This window comes from Lycorma delicatula, chromosome 3, assembly GCF_047948215.1.
Source record: "Lycorma delicatula isolate Av1 chromosome 3, ASM4794821v1, whole genome shotgun sequence".
In the NCBI taxonomy this organism is placed as follows: Eukaryota; Metazoa; Arthropoda; class Insecta; order Hemiptera; family Fulgoridae; genus Lycorma; species Lycorma delicatula.
This window is the reverse complement of record NC_134457.1, coordinates 126,567,111-126,582,736: the sequence shown is the minus strand read 5'-3', so window position 1 is coordinate 126,582,736 and position 15,626 is coordinate 126,567,111. Positions and strand designations below refer to the sequence as shown.

At 26.1% G+C, this 15,626-nt stretch overlaps 2 protein-coding genes across 2 annotated transcripts; one reads left to right on the top strand and one right to left on the bottom strand.

Annotated features, from left to right (window-relative positions):
* Positions 1 to 1,201: 1,201 nt before the first annotated feature.
* Positions 1,202 to 4,942, bottom strand: LOC142321981 (uncharacterized). Its single transcript, XM_075360548.1, has 3 exons — positions 4,785 to 4,942; positions 3,295 to 3,417; positions 1,202 to 1,541 (listed from the first exon to the last, which is right to left on the bottom strand). Exons 2-3 carry the CDS (start codon positions 3,409 to 3,411, stop codon positions 1,314 to 1,316), a joined length of 345 nt encoding a protein of 114 aa, XP_075216663.1. The 5' UTR covers positions 3,412 to 3,417; positions 4,785 to 4,942; the 3' UTR covers positions 1,202 to 1,313.
* A 7,130-nt stretch (positions 4,943 to 12,072) lies between these two features.
* LOC142321975 (uncharacterized) lies at positions 12,073 to 14,755 on the top strand. Its single transcript, XM_075360541.1, has 3 exons — positions 12,073 to 12,228; positions 13,742 to 13,864; positions 14,436 to 14,755. The coding sequence occupies exons 2-3, from the start codon at positions 13,748 to 13,750 to the stop codon at positions 14,667 to 14,669; spliced, it is 351 nt and encodes a 116-aa protein (XP_075216656.1). The 5' UTR covers positions 12,073 to 12,228; positions 13,742 to 13,747; the 3' UTR covers positions 14,670 to 14,755.
* Positions 14,756 to 15,626: the final 871 nt, after the last annotated feature.

The following is a 15,626-nucleotide window of genomic DNA, read 5'->3' as shown; positions in this document are numbered from 1 at the left end:
TATCAGTTTCTGTCATTATATTCATCTAACTGTATTACCCTATTCTAAAATTACTTTCTTTTAGAATAATATTCACTAACCCTACTGGATACTTTGATTCAGTTCAATTTTTCATGGTATATACTACATCTAAGAACAGACTTTTCTTCTGTTTTGCATTGTCATTTTGTAAAACCTTTTTAAACCTTCTAATTTTGTGTTCTTAGACTTTATTTAATTATAAATGTTGATAATAAAAATCTTATCTTGAATAAATTGACATGAAGGCTTTTTAATTTAAATAACATTTTTTTCAGATAGCAGAATTTAATAATACTTAGTTGCTTACACCAATAAATCTAAAAATAAAATTTACACAGCAATATACTTTGAAAAATAAATTTATCATTGAACAAGATAATTATTTTATCAAAAAAATAGTAAATTTTATGGGTACTAAAGAAATAAAATACACATTATTATCCAAAGTTAAACTTATTTTCAAAAAATTGTAAATTTTTTATGTTTAATATATGTATCAATAATGAAAACTAACCATTAAAGCTTATTTCCCAAGTCTGCATTATGAAAATACTTTATAAAACATTCTAAAGCTTTTTATAAAAATTATGAAACTCATTTCAGAGAAGCTTCACTGAAATATTTCAAAGAAATATCTAATTTCTTTGTGCAGTTGAAGTCAAGAAGATCAATTAATTTCTTTTACAAGATACATTTGTTTTATTTTTATTATAAATAGAAGCTTTGTTTAAAATTGCAGAAGGAGAATCTGGTTGCTTATGAAGCATCACTTTCATAAAAGAGATTAACATTTTTAAAATGAAACATTTTTTTAAAATTAAGATAAGATTTTAATAATTACCAAATGAAGATTCCAAATCCAAAGATTTATATAATTACCATATGAAAATCAATCAATTCATTTCTGTACCAAGTTAATAATTTTGTTGATCATCAGACTTACATAAATTTAAGAAGAGTTTCATGAAAGATCAAGTAGTATCACAAAAAGGAAATTATTGTAGATAATGTGTAAGATTAGATGATCTCAAGCATGTTAGACCATGTATGAAACAGTACTATATGACACAAATACTACAAGTCGTCATCTGATTCCCCATAAAATGGTTCTATCTACGTGAAAATTTACACCACCATATAAAATAATATCAAAAAAAGGTTATGAAGAAATAAGACTCAGTCATTTTTAATAAACTTTTATTATAAAAATATATAATTTTTCATTATAAATAAATAAAAAAATAAATAAATAACAATAATAATATTAAAATGCAGGAATTTAATTTTTAGCCTCAAATAGGAACTGAAAACACAACTCCACCTCCTCTGTCATGTTTAGGTCCTTGGTTGTTGCCCCAGTTTCTTTGGTAGAAAGCATTAGCATCCAGTTTTGCACCACTCCTTCCTTGCCATAAATTATAATTGTATTCACCTCTTAAAGAATTACCTTGACCACGTGTATGTCCTCCTTGTAAAACAATACTTCCTTTCTCCTCTGGCGATCGCCTTTCTCTCAAAACCTATAACATAAAAAATGGTATTAAATTATAATAATAATAGAATTTACTAATTCAATTTACTTGTATGAGTATGCATTAAATATTATATGTGAAAGACTGGATGTTTATACAGTCCCTCAAATATTTTTGTTTAAAATCTTAAAAATAAATACCTCATTTTTCCTAACAAGAAAATTACCATAACCCCAATAATATTAAATATCACATTAAAAATTTAACAATAAATTTTCATAACTTTGAATTTATAAAGTTTCAAACATCAGAAATCAAACATTCACTTTTCATATATTAGTTATTACGTATTCAAAATAGTATTAAATACTGGACATGTTACCAATTTTATGATGCCGTTAAGGCCCTATAAAATGTTAAACTTAAAATGTTTTTATATTGAAGTTAACCATTCAATTTTCTTATTTATTTTTTGATAAAGTTTGATTATACAATCTGTCATGGTTGTTGTACGTTAAACAAATATTTATTTCAGTTATTTTGGTTAGCCTATCTCTTCTAATTTTCATATACAGTATTTAGTATGAAACTGCAATAATCATCCTAGATTTCCTACAAGTTTATAAACACTATAGAATGTGACGTCAATTTTATGCATACTTTAATCATATAATATTTTTAAATAAGCTTTGGCGATGCAAAATAGCTGAAAATTCTAAATTTTGGCATGTATTTTAGGTTATTAACAAATACTGTCCTCAATTACTTAACTTATACCAAATTTGATGATCACATTCTTTATCTATAAAATATCTGAATAGGCTGTCGTGATTTGGTGATTTTTTTCAACAAAAAATATGTATATTCGTAAAAACATATAATCATATAAAATATTATACTGCAGCAAAATAATACTAATAAACAATGCATCACTATCTCTTCCAAACTTTATATTATTATGAAACTGATAATTAAATGTTTTAAAGGATAAATTAAAAGTGATTGTAGTTTATAAACTATCATTTTTCCATTATTATAACAATTGTAAGCTTTGTTTAATGAGAATCTAGGTTAAATAGAACCCATTTTTGTTTGAAACATATTATACCTGGAAATTTCTGTAGCAGGTTATTTGTAATGAGAAAAAAAAATCATAGTAAAATAAGTGATGGATTTAGGTATCACAAATTAATATAGTTGTGTAATTACGTTTTGTTCAAACTAACAAACTGTATTATGTATTTTTATTGAGGAGGAGGGGCTGCGCGCGCTCCGTTGATGGGCAATCTAAGGTTATAATATTTTTATTCATTTGTAATTTATGAATATATATATCAATCATTAAAAATATCTTATTACACAAGAATGTATAAAAATAAGTTATTTTGAAATTTAATTAAGAATCGCACTTTGCCTGATTCAAATATTTTTTCACTCAAAATTTTAAGTCTCAGTGAATTTTTTTATTTATTTAAAATATTTGTTCTATTTTCATATTAATACTCCTTTTTCGTTGCTTTTATCTGTTTACTACTCAGCGGCATTTCTATTCGTTTTATTGATTGCTTGTTTGATAATTTCACCCCGTTCCTACCAGTTTTTAAGATTTCAGAGACTTTTTTGAAATGATCACAATCTGAATAAAGAGAGATAATCATTTTCAGTCAAAATTTAAAACAATTATTACAATTAATAAAAGAAATTAGAGAATATACTGTAATCTTGAAGTTTCTTGATAAAATTAAACACATCCACTGAAATTTGTAATATCATTTATAAAATATTATTTATTAGATCTTACAGTTTCAAATGTATCTTCAGTTTCATAAGGCAGTTGTTCTTCGTATAACGGTACAGCCGCTGATAGTGTTGAAATGATGCACACTAATAATGCTGCAGTGAATATTACAAACTTCATCTTAACCTTGATTAAAAAAAATAATAATAAGACGTTCATTTACAAAATTTTACATCATTAAATTAAACAACTAAATAAATATTAAATAATAATATATTTTAAACGTTTAAAATTATATGAAATAAATTTTTAAAATCTTCTTTATTACCACTGCTTGCATAATACTCGTACTTTTTTTACATGTACAGTCTGGTCGTATTATTATCAGAATTTTGTCAAAAGTCAAACAAAATCTTACTGGTATTCTTACAATCGTTTAAAACATTTTCCTACCTACTGTGAGCTAACCATATAACCAAAATAATATACTCCCCCACATAATAATTTTCATCTTTAAATATTATCTTATATTTTCTGTTGATTTCGAATATATTTTTTACTTTTTAAAAATTCAGTAAACTCTTTCATTTCCTGGTTATGCTTTTAACCATTTTGATTTGGATTAATTTTGTTTTAACTTACAAATAATTTACAGATTAATAGTTTTGTTTTGTTAACATGGAATAAATTCCAAAGAAGTAACAGTAAGTACTCCGACCTTGTAATAAATAAAATATGTGGCTACTTAGATTATGTGGTAAATAATTTAGCTTTCCTGCATTTTATTAATACACTGTATTTGTTTCTTTATGACATTATTTTTGTTCGTAAATTGCAATATAAATACTAAAACGAATTAAGACCGCATAAAAATGGAAAAATAAACAGGTAAAACTACACATATTACAGTTCTGTACATTTCTGGACGAACGTAATGTAACACATTCTTGAGTTGCATACCATAAGTAAATTACTTAAACAATAATTTATTAGTGATTCTTAAGCAGAAATTTCTACTAAATTTTGTTTTTCGTATTCTTATCTTAGTAAATAGTGTGTAACGTTAAATTTAATATATTTATCACGTATTGTTTATTTATTGTACACCTTTATCGTACATTCGTTAATACGTCGGAAACTAAGACAATTCTAAAATATACCTACGACATTTGAGATTTAGTTATATGCACTTTATATACCGTATTTTTAATCATTATTTTTTTTTTATTATATTATTCCAAATTTAACAAAACTACAACCGATAAAATTTTGAGTAATCAAATAAAAAAATTGAATTGTAAAAAGAAATGATAGAATATATCGTATCAAGGTCGTGTATGTACCCTTGAACTAGACAGTACTGATTGTTGCTCGCAGTATTTTTTTTTTTCTTTTAACTACAATTCCTACTTACAAATAAATGAAATTAAAGTTTTAAGTAATAAAACGATGTATTAAATTCTATTTTATTTTTCAAACATTTGTTTATTTGATCAGTAATTATTATCGTTTATACCATTCAAAAAATAAAAAAAATATATTTTGGTACTTACAGAGAGATTTAGAGATGATATACAGATAAATTAATGTATAAAATAATACTGGTTCACACAAAATATAAAGATGCAATGACAGTAAAGCGTTCATTGCAGTTCATTAATATACGAAACCAAAAGCTTAAACAGTGATTCCCCGCCCTGCGACTACTACAGATCGCGACCTCCGTCACCAACCAGCATTGTTTATTATTGTCTGTTATTCCCCTAAAGTATCACAATCACAATAAATACCATGCTACCATTTCCTCATCCTATTTCATTAATACATTATTAGTATTAAGTTATCAAAACACAGAAAAAAATATTTCCAAGTATTGTAGCCAGTACTTTCATCACCACAACACAAAAAAAATTAATTAAATTTCATATTAAAAATTTATTTTTTTAAAATTGGAAATACCTTTATAATGGTATTCCCATTCTTTGTGAACAATAATCAAACTACGTTTTTATATGAATATCTTTTATTAATATAATCAAAGAAGGCATTTTTCTTATTATTTAATGAAATAATAAAATCACAAATGTAAATACATAATAAAATTTAATATATATTTAATTAACTATTACGCCTTTATTTAAATATAAAAAATAAGCGATGTTTACATATCATATTTTAAAATGTTTTTAATCTAAACTTGTTTTTGTTAATTTTTGTCGCATTTTCATCTATTGCTACCCTATCGTAATGTTATTACCGATTAAAAGAATATCTTTCATTAATAATACTGGGAAACAAAAAATATTTTTTTTTGTCTCAGGAAGAAAAATATGTTATTCTGATAGTAAGTTTTCTCCTGAATTAAAATATGATATCGGTTTTTTCCCATGTCGCAAGGTTTCCAAGAGACAGGCAAATAGTACAAATAGTAAATAACCGAGATACGAACTTAATCGTAATTTCATTCAAATAATAACAGTTTCTATTCAGAAAACAATTTCAAGGTAATCGAATCGGCAATTAAATTTGGATAGATGGCTTGTTGTCGGTTTATTGTGTGGATTTTGTTTGTTCAAATTGATATTCTTGTAAAAACGGTTTAATACCAGCTGATAGTAGAACTTCCAATGTGGAACTCTTAATATAATGATAAAGAAAACATGCATAACAGTAGTAGTATTAAGAATGCTAAGGTAATTTGAGTAATCTTTATAATGGAATTAGGTTCAGTGGCAGCATGTTCAGGGAATCCCTTGTGTGACGTCAGAACCACCTCTCTATCTTCGTATAACTTCAAGTTTCTAATTACATAAATGTGTAGGATTGGACGGTTAATACTATCTACTATACGCTTACCGTAATGTTTTCATTCGACTCCCTCGCATGTCACCTTTACCACGTCACCTATTTGTTAGTTTATTATCGTTTTAAAACAACTATTATTAGTCAGTGTATTTCATAACAATACTCTAATAGTCTTTAATTAATGAGTCTAATATAAAATTTGTATATCGTCTAGTTTTATGAAAATTCAGTTATATCAAACAGTACGGTAAGATGCTTTCCAGAACACAGCATCTAATGCATTTCTAATATTCAGCATTTCTAATATTTAGAAAAAATTGTTACGATCATATAATAGTAATAAGATTATAATTTACGTTCAAATTTCTAATAAAATAACTGGTTCTAATCACTGATAGTTGATGATTCTTTTTTTTAATGAAATAGTACGTTGAGATAAACAGAAAAAAACACGTGACCTACAATATTTTCACCACAAAAAATCATTTTTGCGGTATGCATTCGTAATATTTGCTATATCATAGCGTTATAATCGGCTGAAAACTTTACCATTGCGTTGTTTCTTATACTGTTAGCATTTAGACCGATTAATAGATATGTTTAAAAATGTATTTTTGTTTATAAAACTATAAAATATGCATTAATGAGTATAACAATCGAATTGCACCATGTATTGTACTTACTCTTTGTACGATGGAATCCAATGTTACTGATATTGTAATTTTTACCTCGAAATTTTGTCCAAAATAATTTTAACCAAAATAATTTGTTCCCCAAAATTTTAAGTATTTTGAAAAAAAAATAAAAAACTACCGAGTCTCAAATGTCAGGGTCAATTTTTCGCGCTTTTTGTACTTTTTGCGTACTGTATGTGACCTAAGTATGGAATTGTTATCTACAACGTCTCATTTTATAGGTTAGTAATAATCTAAAATTTTTTCTTTGAATTTTTTCTAAAGTGATTTTTGGCTGAGCTGTACGCGATTTTCACCGGTCACTCGAGCTATCGTTTCAATTTCCCCCTTTCACCCTTCCAAAACGTGATCATGTTATTTTTGTTAGAAACATTAGTTTTCGATTACATCATAATGGCAAGTTACAGAGTGATACGAATTTTTTCGAAATCAATGTCTAATGTTCCTGGTCTATGCGTCCAAAAACATGATTTTTAGAAATAATTCTAAATGAATGCATCTATTCTCGCAATTATTTCATAAATTATAAATCTATCTTAAGTTAAAAAAAAAAAACATCATGGATTCCATAATCTTTTTTTTATAAAACTAATTAACATTTCGAAAACATAGTAAAATTTCAGTTAAAATCTAAAATTAGATGAAAACTTCGAAGTTAAACAATCATCATCAACAGAATACTTGGAAACTGAGGAAAAGATAGGTCTATAAGAGGATAAGTAAATTAATAAATAAATCAAGAAAGAAAACGTAACAATTATTACAAAATGTATAATTCACTTAACGAAACTTAAACATAGGAAATATTTGGCAGAGATGGCGGTTCCGCTAAATTAGATGGGTTTTTTTTTTAATTTCCACTTAAAAAGTGGAAATTTTGAACCATCCGTTTACATTTTTAAATCATCTTCAAACCAACCTTTTTTAAATCATCTGTTTAAAAAGAAGACTGTTATTAAACTTGTTTTAAAAAGATTTGTTAATACTTTTTTAAATATTTTAGTTTATATTCACATCAACAATTAACGTCATTAACGCCTTATCAGTGTAATATAATTGCACCCGTAGATGCGTAGTCTTGAACAAATTCAGGCCGACCATTCCTGAGAAGTGTGATTAATTGAAACCCAATCACCAAAGAACAATGGTATCCACGATCAAATATTCAAATCCAAATAAAAGCAGCTTCCGTTATTAGGACTGAGAATTCAACTGATTTATGACAACGAGTTTACCATTGGACCAACACGGTGGGTTAACTTTTTAATATTGTTTTTATGTAAATTAATTAAATTTTATGTCTTCTTTTTTCCGATTGGACTAACTAAAAACCAAATATTATATTTTTTGGCTTTGATCTTGCCCCAGTATTATTTCATTCTGGAGGAATTTTCTTTTTTCCACTCGACTTTTCATATTTTTCCTTTTTTTAGTTTGTGTTTTTCTTCGAATTCTGTATTTTATATTATATCTTTTGTTTTGTTCCTGTCTGTTTAGTCTTCCATTTTTAGTTTTAGTTGTTCCAAATTTTCTTTTTTTAATTTAAACTATACAGCCGTTTTGTTTTCTAAGTAGTTGTTTTAATACTTTTCTTTATCTCCCTTTTATCGCTAATTTTTTCTAAACAATACCGTCGCATAATTTCTCCTAAGCATTTAAATTGTTCAACTTGATTGATTTTTCCAGTTTCTAGTTTAACTGTTTTTGGAAAATGTTTAATGTTTGTAATAAATTCCGTTTTTTCCTGTTTTTAATTTAATTAGAAACATTCTGGAGATGTTAAACAAGAATTCTAATTTTAGTTTTGCACTTTCTAGAATTTATAGTGGATTACAGATCGTCTGCGACAGCTAAAAGGTTATCGAAAACAATTTTACTTTTTTACCTAATAAACTTGCCGATTTAATTTTTATTTTATTACTCTTTTCCATTCTCTTATGAATTGTTTTGCAATATATAGTTACAGTAAACTGATAACATTCATCACCAAACATAGTAGCTATTTTTATTCCAAACTGGTCTACTGCAAACGTTTTTAAATAATGAAAAAATTATGGGTTTGTAAGATATTTCTTGAAACCTTGGATATACAAATATTTTGATCTTAAAAAATAAGGCGTTTTCCAAACCCCTAAGGAAAACTAAGAATGAAATAAATTTATAAAATTTTAAATATATAACTATTTAACTATCAGACATTTCTTTTAGAGACACGCAGTGATTCTTGTATTTTCTATTTATGCCAGTACTGTAACTGATACATTTATGCCAGTAACATAAACTGAAAAGTAAAACTTTGTGATCATCTTCTGAAGAGCAAACCATAATTACAAATTCCAGAAATAAATATAAATCATACAAAGTACCTGTGCTTTAGTACAATAATCAAGACAAACTGATACCTGTTATTTCAAATGTACCAAGTAATGATCAGTTAGTGAAATTGTAGGATGTCCAAAGAATGGGATGTAGTAAGACATCAGATGTAATTACTAAATTTTGAGACTTGTAAAACATGAATCCCGATTCTGTAAAACATGAATTCTCAGAAAAAAAGAACAGTTATTACTCTAAACTAGAAGATAAGATATTACTCTCTACCTTCAGATAAAATAACTTTGCCAGTAGCTAGATTTATAAATTTTCAGAATTTATGCAATAAACATCTAATATCCCAAAGATATAATCAAGAAATTTCAATGCCATGTAAATCATCAGTTCCTACTGTTCTATTTTGAAGTTTACAAAGAAAATTACAATGACAGCTAAAAATGAAAATCTAATGATAGCATAAAAAATTCATCTGAAATAATCTAGATAGGAATTTAAAGGATTTTCATTCGAAAGAATAAAAACAAAACTACTAAATCTTAAGCCAGCTGTTGGCGTTATAGTGATTTAAAATATTAAAGTAAGGTAATTTTGGAGTTCATTTTTAACAGCTGAATTAGTTTTGTACAGACTCAAGCCGACCATTCCTGAAACATGTGGTTAATTCAACTCCAACCACCAAAGTACACCGGTATCCACTGTCTAACATTCAAATCTGTATAAAATAAACTTTTATTTTATATTTTAACCTAAAATATATTTTCTTTTTATTAGAAAATTAAATTATTATAACCATAATTTGATTAAATAATTAAAAATAATGAGTAGGCTCTACAACACAAGGATTAAATTTAAACTTACTCACCATTGAGACTAACTGCATTAGCGCATTTGAAATATACACCAATATAAAATCAACATAACCTCAAACTGAGGTTATGTTGTCGACCTTACATTGAATGCAACTTAAGAACGATTCAACCGATCGTCATCAAATTTTCACATGCACATCAGACATACTACTTCAGCATATTTTAATTTTAATGATTTAGTAGTTTTGGAATTTTTCGAGCCATAAATTTTACACTTGTATGTAACGAAATTACATTTTAAGTGAGTAGTATTTTCGTATTCTTCATATCTATAAAACGTAAAGAAAACTTAATTTCACCTCCCCAACCCAACGAGCGACCAAAAGTAATACCGTACTTTTCTTTGAAAACTCGGTAAAAAAGGCAGTAAAAAAATATTATTTTGTAAGGATGATTATCCCAGGAACTATTGGATCTTTTAGTTTTTGTGTAACTGTTATACTTTGTAATAACTACTTTTTATAAAACTTATTTTAATGTATCATGTTTTAAATTAGTTTAAAGTTTTTTTAAAGTATATAAGTAAAATAACTATTGCAAAATACACTTATAATCTTGATTTTATAGAATGAAGTATTTTTATCCGACAATACTACAAATAGGGTTATGTATTAATACATTAGTGGATGTAACCCACCGGGTTGATCTAGTAGTGAACGCGTCTTCCCAAATCAGCTGACTTGGAAGCCGAGAGTTCCAGCGTTCAAGTCCAAGTAAAGTCAGTTATTTTTACGGATTTGAATACTAGATCGTGGATACCGGTGTTCTTCGGTGGTTGGGTTTCAATTAACCACACATTTCAGGAATGGTCGAACTGAGACTGTAAAACACTGCACTTCATTTACACTCATACATATCATTCTAATTCGTCCTCTGAGTAATACCTGAACGGTAATTTCCGGAAGCTAAACAGGAAAAAGAAAAGTTAAGTGGATCTACGTTTGTGCTATCACTATCAAATAATTCCTTTCATTTCCACAGTTAGTTTTATTTAAATAAATAGTTATTGAAAAAAAAATTATTTAAATTAATTATGAAAATAAAATTGAAGGTCGTATAATAAGTTTTTAAACATGCAAATCTAATTTGAGCAGATAATTTAATTTTTGTCAGTATCATGAGTTTGATTGAACCCGAGACTTCCTGTGAGGTTACTATAGGATCGCATCCGAAAAATATTTCTGCGTAATTAAGAATCCTTTTTCTTGCGTATTCGGATATTTTTGGGTGGTATATCGAGGGTGTGGGGAAATTTGAAATTGAAGTTAGATGAAGTAATAAATTTGATATTGTTCTGGGAAGGAGACTGATAAAAAAAATAAATAAAAATACGAAAAATAAAAATATCTAATATTGATTGCTTTCAATCATTGTAAATTTTACTTCTTTCTTTCATATTTCATAGATAAAAATAATAGAAATTTTACTTTGAAATACAGTGCAGTATTGATGATTAAGAAAAATACTTATTATAAAATTGCTAAATTTTAAAATTGGCAAGGTCTCAGGATGAATTAATGCTTAAGAAAAATATTTAATTTTTTGCATGTACAATCCTTGAAGATCATAAACATTATCACCCAATAAAAATATTCAGCGAATTTTGATAACAATCAAGGCACACTTATAAAGTTTATTTCAGAGGTATAATAGAAAAGTGAATTGTGTAATGTAATTTGGGAGTAACTAAGGCAATAGAGATCAGGATATGAAATTAATTTATAACGGAGTATTTCCAGGTGCGATGATTACGATTGTTTTAAAATATATTATACGATTTTGTAGGCGTCCCCAAATTTTTTTTATTTAAGTAAAGTCATATTAAATTATTAAATATATATTAAATTGTATTTCCATCTGTAATTTTTTTTATTTTAATAAGTAAGAAAACTGGCTGCTTGGATTATTAACAAAAGACGTACTTTGTACTTTCACACGAAAAAATCTACTTTGATTACTGTTAAAAAATACGGGGAATACCGCCATTCATAAAATACATTACGCATTTAAAAAGATCAACGTTATTACTTTTTTATATTTAATTGTTTTTTTGTGAATTTGTGATGAAAGTAAAGGAAATAAATACTTGGAAACATTTTCTGTGATTATTTTGATGCACTGTGACGGAGGTCGCTGATCTATGATAGGCACAGGTCGGGGAATCACCACTAAAGCTCCTGGTTTTGTATATTAATGGCTGCAATGAATGCTTTACTATCATTGCATCTTTACATTTTGTGTGAATCAGTAATATTTTATTTATTGAATAATCTGTGTCATCTATAAATATCTTTGTAAGTACCAAAATAATATTTTTGTTAATTTATAGACAGATATTAAAATTAACTAAATAATCACTAATCAAATAAAGTTTTCAAACATAAAATAGAATTTAATAGCTTTCAATTTTATTTACTTAATAAGTACGCCTTCTAGTTAAAAGAAAAATTAAAAAAAAAAATATTGCGAGAAACAACCACAAAAACAAAACTTTAACTTGACTATTGGTAAATTCAATATTCGAATTGTCAGAATTGTAGATAGTATTTTTTTAATTTTGAATAATTAAATTGGAATAAAAGTAACAATCATTAACAAATATGATATGTAAAAATATATATCAAAATAATTATATAATAAAATATAAATATATACCAGCGAAATATTTCGCTGGTATATTTTAGAATTGTATTAATCTACGACGTTTTACAGAATACCCGTTAAAAATATGAAAATGAATAATATATGATTTTTGTACTTATTTAATTAAAAATATAAATGTATAATATTTGTTTAAAAATATAACCAACCGTTTAATATAAAAAAAAATATTTATATTATTAATGCTTTAAATACGAACAACGAAATTTACGAGAAATCTCTAGTTTATAAATGAATCACTGTTTATTTTTTTTACAAGTAATTTCTGATGCTATGTAACCTAAACCTAAGTAATATATTATATTATGTCCCACCCGGAATTGTACAGAACTGTAATAACTTTAGTTTTATTTATTTATTTTTGCATTGTTACGCTGTCGTAATTTCTCTTAGCCACAGATTCAATTTATGAATGTTAGTAATGCCATAAAAAAAAACACCGTGTAATAATAAAAATTAAAGAAACATTGACAAATAACTTAACGGGATAGTAACCATATATTTTATTTATTCCATTATTCGACTACTTTATGAAAATTCTTTGGGAATTATTAATGTTACCAAAATATAGCTAACTGTTAATCTATAAATTAATCGTAAATTAAAACATAATTACTCCAAAAAATGGCATTTCACTTGTGTTGAAGCTAAGATAGTGTAGACTATACCTTGCTCTTTATTTATTTTATCATAATCTACGCAAAAGTCATTAATCTGCCTGATTTTTAGCTAGAGCTTACATTCTAAAATTATTTATGTATTTAATAAAATACAAATTGAAGTGGGTTTTGTTTTATGTTATTTTAATTAAAAAATAAAAATCTATTAATTTCAACAGAAACTTAAAGAGTTTGCTGTAATTTTAAAAAGCGAGTGTACTAAATAAATAGAAAACTAGAAGAATATCTTAAACGATCATACAAGTATCAACTTTTTTTTGTAATTAGAAAAATACTTAACTAACTGATAACAAAATTACCAGATTTAGAAGTAAAAAATAATTTTTTTGTATAGTTTTCCTTTACAGAAATTAACATTTAAAAAATATTATTGTTTAATATTTATTTAGTTGTTAAATTTAATGCTGTAAAATTTTGTAAATGAACATCTTATTAATATTACTTTCTTTTTTTTTTTTAAATAAAGGTTAAGATGAAGTTGGTAATATTCACTGCAGCATTATTAGTATGCATTATTTCAACTTTATCAACAGCTATACCATTATACGAAGAACAACTACCGTATGAAACTGAAGATACATTTGAAACGGTAAGATCAAATATTTTATGAATAATATTTCAATGTTTAGTTGATATGATTAATTTTTCATATTCAAAAAAGAATCATTACTGATAAAGAAAGTTCAAGGTTAACTTATATTTTTGAATTATGTATATCAATTCTTATAAACATTTCAAATTTTTACTGAAAATGATTATCTTTATTGATTCAGATAGATTCAGATACCTTAGGATCTTTATCTCTAAAACTGTTTGCAAAAATATCGCCAAAGCTTATTTCAAAAGTACAATAAAAGTATATATTAAATTGAAGTCACACTCTGTGGTGTTTATAAACAGAATTGTAAGCAAACTTGGATGATTATTGTATTTTCGTACTGAATACTACGTAAGAAAATTAAAAGTGATGGGATTCAAGTAGTTGAAATACGTATTTATTCAACATACAGTGAACATCACATCTCATAACATCAAACTCAAAACATTTTTAATTTTAACATTTTACAGGGCCTTAAAACTAATGGTACCTTAAAATGGTATATTTTACCTTAAAAATAGTATATTTTTGGTATATTTTAATATGGTTTTCTACATTATAGGTTTTGAGAGAAAGGAGATCACCGGAGGAGAAAGGAAGTATTGTCCTAACAGGAAAACATACTCCTGGTCAAGGTAATACTCTAAGAGGGGAGTACAATTACAATTTGTGGCAAGGAAGGAATGGTGCAAAACTGGATGCTAATGCTTTCTACCAAAGAAACTCTGGTAACTTCCCAGGACCAAAACATGACAGAGGAGGCGGAGTTTCGTTTTCAGTTCCCTTTGGAGGCTAAAAATGAAATTCCTATAGTTTAATATTATTTTTATTAACTTATTATTTTTGTTATTTATTTACATAATAAACTTTTATTAAAATCTACTTCCTCAAATTATTTCTCCATATTTCCTGTTTGATATTAGTTTATACGATGGTATAAATTTATACCTTGCTTATGCCTTTTATAATGAATTAGATGTGTACATATAGTATTTGTAAACTATATTACCTTTTTATACATGGTTTAACAAACTTGAGACAGACTAGTCTTACACAATATCTACAATAATTCACTGCAGCTATACTTAAAATTGTGTAAGACTATGATCAATAAAATTATGTACTTAGTACAGAACTCATCTATGAATTTTCATATGGTTATCATTACCATAAGTTCAACACTTGAATCCTTGACACAAAATATTGAACAATTTATGAAAGATAAATAAAACATTTATCTTGAATTTCAAAATATTCTTTTATAACAATTCAAAATACAACAACTCTTTTATAACAAAATATTCTGTTACAACTGATTATAAAGACAATTAAATTTAAAGTGTTGGGTCTTATTCAGTCCTAGGCTAATATTCCTGAAGGAATGCAAAATTGAAAACCAACACACCAATAATACAGCCATTAAACCAATGAAAAGTTTCCACCAGCTTTTACTAAACTACTCTAATAAGACTGATCAACAATGGTGCTGACCAAAAAATCAATTAACAGGTTATATTAATTTATTTATAATACAATAAAGTGTTCATTACTGTAAGAATTTAACTACTGACATACACACTAACATTCGGAGTTTTATTATTCAGTAGAAATATAAATTTTAATTTATTGAGGTATTTAAACTACATATTAACCTAAGAATTATTTTCTTAGAATATTTCCAATACAGGTTACACATACTATATTAATTTGTGAAAGAAACTGTAGATGTTTATTAATGATGAGGGATGAATTT